The 13,656-nt window shown below is 45.4% G+C and overlaps 3 protein-coding genes across 6 annotated transcripts; all 3 read right to left on the reverse strand.

The window, feature by feature from the left end:
• Positions 1–44: 44 nt before the first annotated feature.
• LOC6613940 (odorant receptor 83a) lies at positions 45–2,459 on the reverse strand. Of its 3 annotated transcripts, XM_032720320.1 has the most exons (6): positions 2,411–2,459; positions 2,131–2,298; positions 1,098–1,652; positions 840–1,039; positions 244–784; positions 113–172 (listed from the first exon to the last, which is right to left on the reverse strand). In XM_032720320.1, the coding sequence occupies exons 2-6, from the start codon at positions 2,140–2,142 to the stop codon at positions 113–115; spliced, it is 1,368 nt and encodes a 455-aa protein (XP_032576211.1). In that variant the 5' UTR covers positions 2,143–2,298; positions 2,411–2,459. The 3 variants fall into 3 exon arrangements, with proteins under 3 accessions (XP_032576210.1, XP_032576211.1, XP_002038404.1); XM_032720319.1 differs by having other exon boundaries at positions 45–172; positions 2,131–2,451; XM_002038368.1 differs by lacking the exons at positions 2,131–2,298; positions 2,411–2,459 and having other exon boundaries at positions 1,098–1,658.
• A 487-nt stretch (positions 2,460–2,946) lies between these two features.
• On the reverse strand, positions 2,947–6,446 carry LOC6613941 (alpha-tocopherol transfer protein-like). The gene is made up of 3 exons (XM_002038369.2): positions 6,343–6,446; positions 3,874–4,178; positions 2,947–3,810 (listed from the first exon to the last, which is right to left on the reverse strand). Exons 2-3 carry the CDS (start codon positions 4,176–4,178, stop codon positions 3,189–3,191), a joined length of 927 nt encoding a protein of 308 aa, XP_002038405.1. The 5' UTR covers positions 6,343–6,446; the 3' UTR covers positions 2,947–3,188.
• Positions 6,447–9,466: 3,020 nt separating this feature from the next.
• Positions 9,467–12,717, reverse strand: LOC6613942 (odorant receptor coreceptor). 2 transcript variants are annotated; one of them, XM_032721743.1, is made up of 7 exons: positions 12,524–12,717; positions 11,863–12,228; positions 11,284–11,798; positions 10,961–11,186; positions 10,392–10,596; positions 9,876–10,031; positions 9,467–9,807 (listed from the first exon to the last, which is right to left on the reverse strand). In XM_032721743.1, exons 2-7 carry the CDS (start codon positions 12,168–12,170, stop codon positions 9,757–9,759), a joined length of 1,461 nt encoding a protein of 486 aa, XP_032577634.1. In that variant the 5' UTR covers positions 12,171–12,228; positions 12,524–12,717; the 3' UTR covers positions 9,467–9,756. The 2 variants fall into 2 exon arrangements, with proteins under 2 accessions (XP_032577634.1, XP_002038406.2); XM_002038370.2 differs by having other exon boundaries at positions 11,863–12,171; positions 12,524–12,716.
• Positions 12,718–13,656: the final 939 nt, after the last annotated feature.

Here is a 13,656-nt window from a genome sequence, read left to right on the forward strand (position 1 = left end):
ATTGATGGGGGCAAATAAAAAAGAACAATAGAATACTGCGGGAATCATTTTCAATGATTTTATTGAAACCCATCATTATTTCACTAATCTTATGAAAACACGTAGTCTATTTTTATTCTCGTGAATCCATCTTTTGCAGCAAGGTGAGAAACGAGAAGGCAGTAGTAATAGTCTTAAGCAAAATAAAGAAAATACACATATTTTTAGTTTAATTGTGATTTAACTCTATGTAAGGATACCCACCCCTCTGAAACGATCCACGTTTAGATTGCTTATTTTTCCGGCCGTAAGCTGGAACTGCCTGCGGGAATTCAGCATGAAGAACATGTAATCGCTGCGAACCTCCTTCAAATGTCGCTGCCAAGGACTTCGCCAGAGGGCTTCACCACACCGTTGGCTGTTCTGGAAAACGATGTCCGCGAAGTAGCAGATGATGAAGAGCTCGTAGAGAACTAGGAGCAGGTACTGGCCCAAGGAGACCATTCGCATGAATGAGTTGGCCGTGGTGCTCTTCGTAGAGACGAAGGCTACCAGGCACATGAGGAAGGTGACTTCGCCAATCTTGACGAACCATATGGGACTGTAGAAACGCTCAATTTTCTTCAGTGCCGCCACTATGTATCGGTGGTGCTGAATGCACCGCACAAAAGACAGCCTGAATGCGGAGGAGAAGTCCATTGAGCTCCCAACTTTCAGAAGTTCTAGCAAAGGAGTCTCCTCCTCCACGGAGTAAGCATATTGACCTGGCTCGGCATCGGCCGCAGATTGCTCACCCTGCAATTGACTGCAAGCACAGATTTTAGGCGTTAAATGAATTCAAATTCACATACTTAAATTACTTAAGTTCCGCCATATTGGCTCCCATAAGGACATAGCTGCTGGCCAATACATTCTTGAGACTGCAAAAGAGGAGATCGTACTGCCCTGATATCAGCACACAAAGCACCATATGCAGGCCACTGGATGAGGCGAAGGATGCGGCCACTTGGATCTGTCCCATTGCCTGGAGAAGGAACACTACCTCATAGACACCAGGTTGCTGGAAATGGTGCCGCCAAACTCAGTATTTCCTGTTCATATGCATATCGAGAACTTACCGTAAAGTCGAAGGGATACCAGCAGGCGAGAGGAAGACTCCCATCCCGATAGGCAATGGGAAGAGCCAGCCAGAAAATGGTGCCTATGTAGCAGCAATACACGTATGTTTTGATCAATAGCTTGGACATCCGATAGGATCCCGCCATTGTGACGAAGCTGAATCCCACAGCCGAACGTGGCTCGTACTCATCATTGATGTTGGACAGAATGGCATTCAGCAATCCAGTTCTGAACCTCCGAAAGTAGAGCTTCATCGCTATGGTCCACAGATAAATAATGGTTTGTATCAAGCAGTTCACGAAGAAGTCCAGGTCGCCTTGCCCATAGTTTATGTAGATGGTGCAGATGTACAGGCCAGCTATGTGCACCGATACGAAGTAGTTAAAGAGCTCGTAGGCCAAGTCGCAGACTCGCACCAGGTCGACCAGGACTCCAGATCCCTTCACGTAGTAACCAAAGGGATACATGGCCGCTACACACATGGTTTGCCTCACAAATACGAACAGGTCGCGACGCTTGGAGTCGTCCTTAATCCTTTCTTCCTTGGTTGTGCTCTTCATTGTGACCAAGAATATTACTTAGATCTAAGGCTTTTGTCTAACCCTTTTATGGCTTTTTGTGTTTCATGACTAAATTTCTATAAACTGTTCAATTATATGTTCACAACTTAGTAAACTTTAAATTACATGTTGCAGCAAGCACCAAGAAAAATATATTTTTATTCTGATAATATGAATAAATGATAAGCTTGGTTGGTAAAACTTTTGTTTAAATAAGAATACTCCAAAGGAATTGTTAATAATTTAAGCGGCCAAGTTTATGCTTTGATATTCCGACTTTTATTTTACAAATAAACTAAATATACAGAAATACCCATGAAATCATCCTTTCCTTTTCACTTACAAAACATGAATGCTTGGTAACGGCTTCATGGATTTTGGCCAGAGCAGTTGGCTCAGTTGGCCAACGGAAATGTGCTGTAAGTTTTGCACAGTTTGGCAACTGGGCTCTACGAGTCATAACGCCACTTACCCACCCAGCCATTCAGACAGACGGGTTCTGTGCAATTCGCCAGTCGACGGGCCATCAATTCCAAATAAACCCAGCCGTCGCGGAAGGAAAGCGCTTCCCATTGAAGCCCAGTTGACCATGTCCAAGGAGTCGTGACTGCGATATGTTGGCAGCACTTGATTTCGTACGCTGAAATGCGCACGCAACAATGGACGGACGGAACCAATATGTCGGAGGAATAAGTCAGCCGGGAGGAATCCGTCCTGGGCCCTCCATCCTCCCACTGAACACTGCCACATACTTGCCTCTCCGTTGATCAATGTGCATGTTGCACAAAGTGGCGACATGCGACGACTGAAATATATGGGTGGCATTGTGCACTGTGGCACACGCCATCAGGCATCGCCATCGAGTCCTGGTCCTCGCCCTCATCCCTCGCTCCTCGGTCATTATTTTAATGGGACGTTCGTGGAGGAGGGCTTTCGTCCTTTGGCATCCATTGCTCAACTACTTCGTTGCATGGTGAACATATGGGGGACCGTTTCCCTGATTAATTTATTCCTTAATTTGATGCATTCCCATTTTCTATGTATTTTAAACGGCTTTCGAAATATGTGTTTATTTAAGAGGATTTAAAAGACGTCTTCCTGTTTTCTTAAATAATTGGGAAGTCAAGACTCAAGGATTATATTTCCTTTTTGAGAGGGCATATTTGGCAACTAAGGAACTTTATTTATACTAAATCACTCAACATCATTCTTCTTAAGATGTTAATAATCAATTGTAGATAAAGTAATTTCACCCAGAATGTTACCACAATAAAACCGCAATTCGAAGTTATTTATTCATTCCTTAATACGCTGGTTCTTTATTATTGTAATTACTGCAATGTACTGGTGATATAAGATATATTAAAAATGGGTTCTGGCGAAATAATGAAGCAACTAAGCAAGGGTCATGCACACGAGCTTGGACTAATCAAATGAGCGGCTGATATAAACGGTTAGACAAGCTGGGATGAGGTCACAGGATCTGGATCTTGGATGATGAATCCTGACTCCTGGCGGCTCCTTTCGACCCTAGTCGATGTTCAGCTGCCGGAAGGTGCCCTCCATGCCGAAGAGGTCGTCGCTGGTCTTGGGTGCGCCGGGGCGCAGGGACTCGTTGGCCTTCTTGTCCTCCTGGTCCTTGAACCACTGGGTGTTGTCGATCAGCTTCTGCTTCCACCACTGGTTCAGCTCGACGACGCCGCCGGCCTTGCCGCCGTACTCGTTGGGCAGGAGGTCGCGGGGCACCACCTTGTAGAGGCTCTCCACGTCGTTGTGGAAGGTGATGCGGCTGCGGATCTTCTCCTTCACGAACGGCTTGACAAAGTTGAAGATGGTGTCCACCAGCGGCGAGATGTTGATCACATGCACCTCCTTCACCTTCACCGGATACGCCTCTTGCACGGCGATCAGGAACTTCTTCACCACGGTGGGCGAGAACTTGGCGAAGTGGGCGGCGCTGGCCACCGACGCGTCCAGGATGAAGATGTCGCCGGCGATGCCAACGCTCTCCTCTGCCAAGCGCACGTCCCCGATCATCAGGGCCACCTTCATGGCGTCCAGGATGTGGTGGGGCTGGAAGTCGCAATCGATGCCCCGGATGAACGTGATGCGGCGTCCATTGGGCGTGATCCCCGGTAGAGTGGGGCAGTGCCTGTAATCAGATATGATTGTTTCTAGCAAAAGTCATGATAATTGCTGTCTGCGGTATACTAACACATAGTCCAGTACAATGTTGAGTTCCTCCCGATTGATGTCCCGGTTGGAGAAGAACTCCGGCACCGCGTTGCGCATGGTGTAGTACATGTCCAGCTTCTTCTTCACCTTCTCCAGGCTGAACTTGCAGCCGCGCAGGAAGGTCGTGAGGCGCATGTCGTCCATGTCCTTGGGCAGGTGCGGCTGCGTCTCCAGCCACTCGCGGATCAGCTTGATGTCGCGCTCAATGTCTGCGGGGTCCTCCGGCTCGCGCAGCTCCTCGCGGATGCTCACGCGCTGGTCGGGTGTGGGGTGTAGCATCATCATCTGCAGGAAGGTAAGGTGTTATGGGTATTTCTACATGATACTCAAATTCAAATATTCAGAACAACTTTTAATGCAAATGTATCTAAAAAGTTGTTCATAAAAACGTTTCAATCTTCGACTACAAAGCCAAGTTTCGTTAGCATGTATTGAAAACTTAAACGTTTCTGTCTATTGGGTCATGCCCAGTGATTTAAGAAAAGATAAAAAGATAATGACAATGAAATTGCAACCCCCCATTCTTCGCTGGCCCTTTCGACACACTTTTTAATAAGCCATTCGCAATGAGCAGATATTTTTGACATTTTAATTGCGCGCTTTCAAAACGTCGGATTTTCGTGGGTCTTGCGGTCACACGTCAGTGCCCGGGGATTCATTAGCATGGGCTGTGGCCAAATATGCATTGCTTGGGGCCCGCCCCTTAACCCCAAATAGACATATACTCGCAGTACTTGCCTAACTTAAACGTTTGCGTAATGTCCAAAACAAAATCAGCTGACATCGACCTCAAAATTTCGAGTTTAGCCATCTGCTTGGCCTTTTGTGGGGACATGTACTATGTATATTCGTGAATACCGCGCGGAATGAGCAATGAAAATGTAAGTTTATGCAAATAGAGAAAAGTGACTTGGAGGCAGTCGTGGTCTCTATGGTCTCTAAATGGTTATACAGTATATTTTGGCCCAAACCCGGCTGCCTTGTTTGCGTCCACTGGGGCATACTCAGCTTTTTGCTCAGCTTGTTTGTTTACTATTTACTTACTTCTTTTTTAAAACTTCCCTAGTGATGCGTAAACGTGAGGTAACTGACATTTAAAGTGTGGACGAATGTCCGAATCGGTCCACTTTGGAAAATGGCACAGAATGTTCCACTGCAAGCAATGGGCTATGGGGCTATTTCGAATCCAAACTTGCAACACCGCCGCACACCGAGCTCATTGGGGTCAATTGCAGCTGGCTGAGGAAAAGCTCGCGAAGAGCTGGCGGGGATTCGATTGGCGTCCGTGTGCTGCACATGCCGCAACCAGCTGGAAATGCAACCGCAGCGGCTGCTGCAGTTGCAACCTGCAACCTGTTAGAATTGCAATTACCAGCGTTGGATTGGACGAGGCTCGACCATACTCAAATTGCTGTGTCTGCACACTCGTATGGTTTTCCTCAGATTTTTTTTATATTTTTGTTGCTTTGTTGCGCTAATGGCCGCTGCGGCTATTGCAAATGTTTCTTCTGGTTGCACCTCTATTGCAAATATTGCGAAAAGCTGCAGCAAAACAAAACAGCGCGAAATAGAGTGATTCGAAAATCCAGCGACCAAGTCGCCAGAAAAATGGCCAAAAACGGGTTTCATAAACGTATCTTTCTGTTTTTCGGTCGTTTGGCATCAGCTAAACTGCTCTCGGTTTCTTCCTCTTTAGGCCTTTGTCTTCTGCTCCTCATCTCGGCCTAATGTCTGTCATTACAATAGTTCTGCTTGCCTGTTTGTTCAGCAATGTGATTTTTTTTAATTTCAGAAATGGTTTGTAAACAAGCGACACTTACAGGAAAAAGAGATGAGCTCTAAGTGCTCAAAACAAATTGTTATAGAATTATATTTTGGCATTAGACCATATGAGACAATTAAGTATGATGACCAGGCATTACAGGTCGATTTTGTGACGAAGAGTGTCTTGCACTAGTTCTAAATCATGGGAATCATCTGTACTTGATAAACATGTGCACTTATGAAGAATATAGAACACCGTGTTAAGAGGATGAGCGTAACCAAATTCGAATCACTAATCTAATCACTTCTATCACTTCTGTTTACTTTAATCTATGCTAAGCAAACCGCATTAATTATTCCAGAATTACTGTCCGATCAATGAACTCTGTTTCGTGAAGAATCCACCCCGAAATTATTTTAATCAAACATTGTTCTTCATTGTTCGCTGCCATTCAAATTGAGTTATTTGCACAATTTCAAGTGAAGTTATTGTCTCCTTGTCAAATTGATTGCCCGTCATTGGATCACAGAAATCCTCAACTTCTTTTGTCTGTCTGGAATGCAACACATGATTTGCACACTTTATCGTGAATATTTCGGCGCACTAATTTAAATTCCGGGCAGTGTCCCTCGAATTGTGAGCTCAGCATGGGCGCAGAGGTGCATATCGGATGGGAATGCTCACCTTGGTTAGAATGAGATGATTAGTTGGTCAGAGGTAATCCTTTAGGCAGTGTATCCAACGGACAACGCGGCGTATGATCAATAGCACACAACCGAAGCGCTCAAGACGATAACAGAAACTGAATGTCTGCAAACACGTTTCGAACCACTTAAATACCCGCCGACTCCGAAAACGAAGAGATCCGAAGACCGACGATCGCTCTTCGGGAAACGCGATGAAAGAAAACCGAAAGCCGTAAAACAGATCATGCCATGAAAATCGGTCAAAAAGAAAAATGCACGCGCCGGCTCCTCGGAGGGGGAGGAAGGGGGTTGGCGGAAAGGAAGTCGGCTGGCCATTTGCGCAAGATGGGTTCAATGAGCGGCGCGGTCTAACCACGCTCCGCTGCAGACAAGCCAGATATACATAGATACTATTCCCGCTGGGCATTGCCAGAAAAGAGTATCAAAGGAGTACCAAACGCCTGACCCCTAATCTGCCGATTAGTTAGTTGTTGTCCTTAGTCCCCAACGCTTGTCCATTCAATCACTACTGCCTAAGTTCGTGTCCTAAGTCTTTTGCTTTTGCCTGCCACCGTGCGAATCCGTGCGAATGTAAAGTTCGTGCCTTCAGTCTTTTGTTCTGCTGCAGCTGGCGGGTGAAAAGCTGAAAAGCTCTGCCACGCCCCCCCCAACGCCATTCGTCACACATCGCAGTGCGTGCAACAAGTTAGTGATTAACTTTCGAACGCGTGTGTGGGCCAATCTATTGGATGGGAATTGCATTAGTCGCTGCTGCGCTGAAATGATTTCGGCCACAATTATTTCTTTACACTTCTTTTCGACATTTCACAATTAAGCAATTTAGTGCACATGGAATTGGCGCTGGATTCGCCGCAGTGCCTCTTACTAAGCAGCCACGGCGAGTCGTTGAACTTGCCGGCCGTTTCCTCATTTTCATTTAAATGAAAATGAACATTTTCCATAACTTTGTCTTGGCTTGCATTGCGTTTTGCTCGTGTTGCTTTTATTTTCCTTGTGCCTTTTTGTGTCGATTTTTATTGTTCCAGCTAGCTGATTGCTAGCAATTATCGTCGCCCGGTGCGGGCGAAGGGGCTGCCGGAGGGGGCGGGGCACACCGACTTTGACTTTGCATGCATTGAACTTGGCTTGCCCTTTCCCTAAACCAAACAATGCGAGACGCGGCCAATGTGGCAATAAACATCGAACCGATCGCAAAAAGTTACCAACTGACGTCTGTAGCCGGAAAAGTTAAAGCACCGATATCACTGATTCTTGCGGTTCCCATGAAGTTTATTATGGGAAATAGTACGGTGGATACTCCATCTATTACTATCTACTTGTTTTTGAAAACTAGCAGAACTACAAGAATAGCTACTGTGATAAATTGTATATATTTGGATTTTTGAACTTGGTTTGTTCTAACTTTGCCTTTGCAGTCGAACTATTTGTAGTAATTAAACATTAATGATATTTAGCTTTAGATAATTGTAATTTAGTAATGTTCATTTCAGCCAGAATTGTTATTTTACTTTAAACCATTGTAAGATCGACTATATATAAGATATTTTTGTAGCATGTTTAAGTTCACATTCACTTGTATGTTAGCCAAATCCTGGAGATACGTTTTGACATCCCCGTATAATTGGGCGTACTTAATATAAAGTTGTTATTTGTACTTCTTCTTCTTATCAGTCAAAGGCGTCAATAGTGAAATTTAAATGGATTTCTTCCGAGTATGTGCATCAATTTCTCTACTACTTGACACTATTGACACCAAGCTACTGGGAATGCTAAAAATCTGAAGAATTATGTAAGCCAAACAGGTAACGTGTTTAGGACTCAATAAAAATGTCATTACCAGAGTGACTGGTTCAAAACGTATGGAGTGTTGGCATGTTAATGACTCTATTCGTTTAACGCTATATTAAAAATCCGAAAAGAAATCGCACTGGCAACTGGAAAACAGCAAATGGGGCTGAAAAATTCGCATAAATTACCGAAAACTGCAGACAAGAACAGGAAGATGTACCTCCGCGGCCCCAGAGATACAAAACAAGCGCGAAAGAAAGAAAACTAATTAAACCATAGACTTATAAATTAAGTAGTTTCAGTAGCCGCTCTTGTTGTTGCTGCATTCCCCCGGCCAAAGTCAAGAAACTTTCATTGGCAGACGAAAGTGTGCGCAATAAAGAAATTAACAGTAAGCAGCGGTTGCACGGAGAGGGGTATCCAGCAGATACAGATACTTCGCTCCACCTCGTCTTGCCCCATCTGGCGCACACTCTTGGCGCAATTTTAGTTGTAGTCACTTTTCGTTCGTTCGCTGGTTCGTTTTTGTTTTATGAAAGCTGCAAGAAATAAAAACTCCGCCGAATGTACGGAGCGTGGCCGCATTAAAAGTTCGCGCCGTGGAGCGTTTTCTTGTTGTTGCCTCAGTTTTAACCCGCCGCGGAGTCAGCCGGCCCAGTTGGGCAATTTGGAAAATCATAAAGTGTGCTTTCAAAACGGCACAAATATAGGAGAGGTGTGTAAGTGGAGCTAAGCGTGTGGAGATCCACATGCACGCTCGGCAGTGTGATTCCGAATTACACTTTTGCCACTTTTAATTGTTGCCACTGCAACTGCGGACGATGGCTGGCCGTTCCTACTCGTACTCGTACGGCTTCTGCTGTTGCGCCAACAGTTGCCAAAAATGTGGCCAAAACGAGTACGGCCCAAAGATTGTGATTATGATCCGCATTTATTCCCAAATTTAGTTCGTTTTGCACATTCGTATGCCGTGAAAATTGCGGCATGCAAGCCAGTGATGCGTTAAACACGGCGTCTAGCCCATTAAATTCCACGCTTATCATGTGAACAGCCCCGATAATTATTGAATTATAACTAATTGATGGACTACAAGCCGCTCCTGACCCAACTTGTATCTAAAGTAACAATTTAACATGCTACTTGAGTTTGGTAAACTAAAATATATTATAGCTTACAAAATTCCAGATTTAATATTGTATATGAAGTATATATATTTTAATACTTAAGAAGCAATTAAAATACAAATAAATTCAAAATTTAAAATGAAATAAACATCGCCTGTTTCTACCAGTAATCCCCCATTAAACCCTCGATTTTCACTACACATTTATTTAGTTTGCATCTTGGGTTTACATTGAAAGCTCTACGCGTGTATAAAATCGATAAGTAGTTGCAGGCTTCTATGTGCCCCAGAATGTCTCCATGATGCCCCACGAGGCTCGCTCGTCGCAGGTATAAAATATATAATTTGCTTTATAATTGCTCTGTGATATTGCTGGTTGCACAGTGCGACGGGCGGTGGGCGGGTTGTGGGTTTGGGGTGGCACGGTGGCTCCTTGGCATTCGCTTTCCTGATACAAAAATCCATCAGCTCCACAGCAACTTACTTGAGCTGCACCAGCACCATGAAGTAGGTAACGACGGCACCGAGAACCTGCGAATCGGGCAAGTTGGATTCAGTTTTAACGCCTACAATAGATCAATAAATCAAATGCAACGCACCGAGGCAAACAAATCCAGGGAGACGGTGAAGAACTTCGCTCCCGATATGCTCATCGCCTTCTGGCACTGCTGGCACACGATCTGGACAAAGGTCTTGGCCTCCTCGGAGCCATCGTACCAGTGGCACGAGTAGGCCGCCTCCATGACGGATGAACTCTGCGAAATGAAAGTAGCATTAAGGATGCTCAAGATAACTAACTACACAAAGGCGTATTATATTATTATTATATATTACATTATTATATTATATGTTGTTTAAAAACTGTAAGCTATAACTATAACAACATAGGTTCAATTTTCTATCATATGCAAAAACACCACTTTATTTCTACCTGGATAGTTTGTAGTAGACGGATCAATTTGTGCACTCTTAACTTACATTTCATTAAGTTTTAAACAAGTCTTACAATACTATAGGAAATTCTTGATTATTAATCGATTTAGACTGACATACTCATAACAATTGTCTGCTCCCAATAAGTAATTTGCCAACTTGATACCTCCGCACAAACTCACCTCTTCAATCAGGCGATTGCCAAAGATGCAAAAGTGGAACACCTGGGCCAGTGCGTATCCCAGGTATCCGACGACTGTTAAGGCGTAGACATTCACTCCGTTGATTTTGGTGGCCTGGTACGCCAGCAGGGTCAGCATGATGGTCGAGGTCAGCATGTGGAGCAGGAGGGCTGCTCCGTAAGTATCGCCGATGGCAGCCACCAGTCTGTGGGGAAAAGGGTGGGGGAAAGGGGGAAAGGGTGAGGGATTGCAGGCAGGACTCGAGTCAATATTGGTACCAACAAATGCACACGTCATAGCTAAGCCAACTGTCGGACAGGACAAACAAGGACATTTCTCTAGGGCCCCCAACAATGATTGCAATTGAGGAAGTAATCAAGTAAGTCAAACAAGCTGCAGGGATCTGTTGAGCTCCTAATAAATGAGAACACATGTTCCGATGGCGCCCATTGAAGTTTAACAAAAGTCAGGGGAAGAATCCACCTCCATGGAATATGAGTGGAGTTCTCTGCCCATTTTAATCGCCCAATTGAAATGGCTGGTCCAATTTGGCCAGGATTTGAACTCACCGCACCACGTGCTTGTGCCGCTCGACCCAGTACTTGATGGCACTGCGCACCATCATCTCCTGCTTTTTGGTCAGCCCATTGGGATTAGCGCCGTTCACCATCCCATTGCCTCCGCCCCCGTTACCGCCGAAGGACTGCAGCGTCGAGGGTGCTCGAAACTGGGCGCCCCAATCCGCTTTCGAGCTGTAGATGCCCGACATGTCCATGTCGGTGGCGGGATCCTTTTCTGCAATGGAAAAACAGCTCGTCATGGCATTTTTCTATATAGTGTAGTGTACACTGAATAACCGCCTAAAAGTGTAGGTTCAGACTCAACAAATCACCTTCATTGTGAATTAACTCCGACTTGGAGTTGGCCGACAGGGACCTGAAGAGGGCCGCCGAGTTGGGTCTGTAGGTGTCCAGCGAGGCGGACAGCTCCATCAGCGGCTTCATAATGCCCTTCAAGTGCTGCAGCTGCTCGCAGGCGAAGATCAGCCAGGAGCAGAACATCACGTCGCAGAGATTGGAGTGGATCATCGAGAAGAGCACGTAGTAGATCTGAAAGGCGAAGCTGATCATGTAGAACATGCCGTGGCTGGCGTTCCACGGGTAGAAGGACTTGATCGGCAGCCGGGGTATCTCCACTGGGATGCTGGAGTTCGTCTCATGGTCCACCACCATCTTCACGCTGTCGCCAAAGAAGGTGATCGTGGTCCAGGCGGTGGCCGAGGCGACTGTGGTCAGCATCACCAGAAAGAACAGCTTCCTCATCTTCGCCAGTGCGATCGAATGGTATCGAGCATCCGACTCGGCGAACAAGGGATGCGTGTTCACCTGGTTCCATATATTCAAGGTTCTGTAGGAATAACATATAATTTTCCTTTCCCCAACTGCTCGTATGCTCAGTGCGGTGAGCTCACCTGTAGAAATTCTTCTGGTTGACAGCCAGGTAGATGAACTTCGTGATGCAGTGGGTGAAGAAGAGGGTCGTGATCGTGTTGCCCGATAGCTCGTTGACCTCCTCGGCGTTCAGGGCCATGTTCACCAGGATGAAGGTGAACTGCATGAGGAGGAACACCAGGTGCACGGAGGAGTACACCTTCTTCATGAAGGCACTGCCGCCCGTGAAGTTGTGCATGAACAGGCCGGAGTACTTCATCGCCCGGATGTTGGGCATCAGGTCGGCGACCAGGCCCGTGTACTTGCTCGGCTGCATCGGGGTTGTCATCCTGTGAAGCGACGGATTAATGGATTTCGCCAACACAATCAGCTATTATGGACGTAATCTGTTCAATATTGCGTATTTGTGATTAGTCCCTGGTTTGATTTTCTGGCCGAAATGAATCGATTTTGAATGTTTTATTCATAGCGGAATAATGTATAATGCATATTGAATATTCAGGTGGACTCATGTCCACTCATGTCTCAAATTAATATTAATTCGGCCATTTATTGATCGTTAATTATTTAATTCGGAATTTAGAACAATTGACTACGATATATGGTACTCTAATTGAGCCCAAGCACGGTAATAATATTGATATTTGGTAATATTGTAATATTTAAAGACCCAGTGATTACCTTGCTATTGAACTTTAAAAAATACAAATGTAATCGTCGTCTGGTACACTTGGGTTAATTGAGTGCCAGTAATGAATCACTCATTTAGGCAATCATTTCACTATTTAAGGCTGAACCGGGATACTTTAAGATACGAGATAAGAGGCTTTCCGGAACCAGGACACAGTTGACCTGCCAGCAGCGCGATGTCGACGGTAATGAATTGTGAAATCCGGAAGGTTAACAAGCTCTGTCGACAAGTGCCTGCTCCTTCTGTCGGCTAGGTACTTGCTGCGCTGTACATAAGGACGTGTACTTTGAGGGCGAGTTCCCACGGCTGCAGCAAGGCCACATTGAATCCCAGCCACACATGGTAATGAAAATACACAATATGGGTATCGGGCCGCCTTGGAACGCTTTAAAATTCAGCTCTTCAGCCACGTCCATCGATGTGATGGGTGCGTGGCAGACGCCGAATTCCCACAATTAAATCGAACGCCCACGAACTTGTCCACCGCCACTGCTGCCGTCTCCGGATCTAGGACTCCGCTTTTGGGCCATGGGCCATGGCCCAGTCCTGTGCCTTCCAAGCGGCGTGTGCGCACTGGCGGAATGGAACTGGGATTGGGACTGGGACTGGGTCTGGAGATGGGCTCATCTGGCATCCCCTTGAGCGGCATCTGCGGTATCCAAACTTATGCAAATTTTAAAAGCATCGATTATTTTATTATGCCCAAAGTGCCGCTGAGCTAGCTATGTGGATAGGCTGGGATTCCACAGCCAACCCATTTGTCGGGGATCCCTCCGCGAAGCGCTGACCCAAAAAATAACACATTGCCCATTTGCATGGAAATGTGTGTGCTCAGCCTGATGGATAGTTGGTTCTTGCTCAATTTTTTCGTTCTCAGTTCATGAGCACTGAAGTTCCATAGGCGGGGTCTTCAATAGAAGTCTTAAATTGGCTTGCCATTACATATTACACATCTTGGCAATGGAATTTAAATAGTTAATACTCCTAATACTCTTTAATACTCTTTCTCAAGGTCGAACAAGTGGCCTTCGAAATAATGTAGGTAATATGTAGGTAGTATGCATGCAATTAATAAAACAATTGTCTAATTCAAAATCTAGTACTCAAATCCTAACGCAAACAA

Source organism: Drosophila sechellia, chromosome 3R (genome assembly GCF_004382195.2).
Source record: "Drosophila sechellia strain sech25 chromosome 3R, ASM438219v1, whole genome shotgun sequence".
NCBI classification, from domain to species: Eukaryota; Metazoa; Arthropoda; class Insecta; order Diptera; family Drosophilidae; genus Drosophila; species Drosophila sechellia.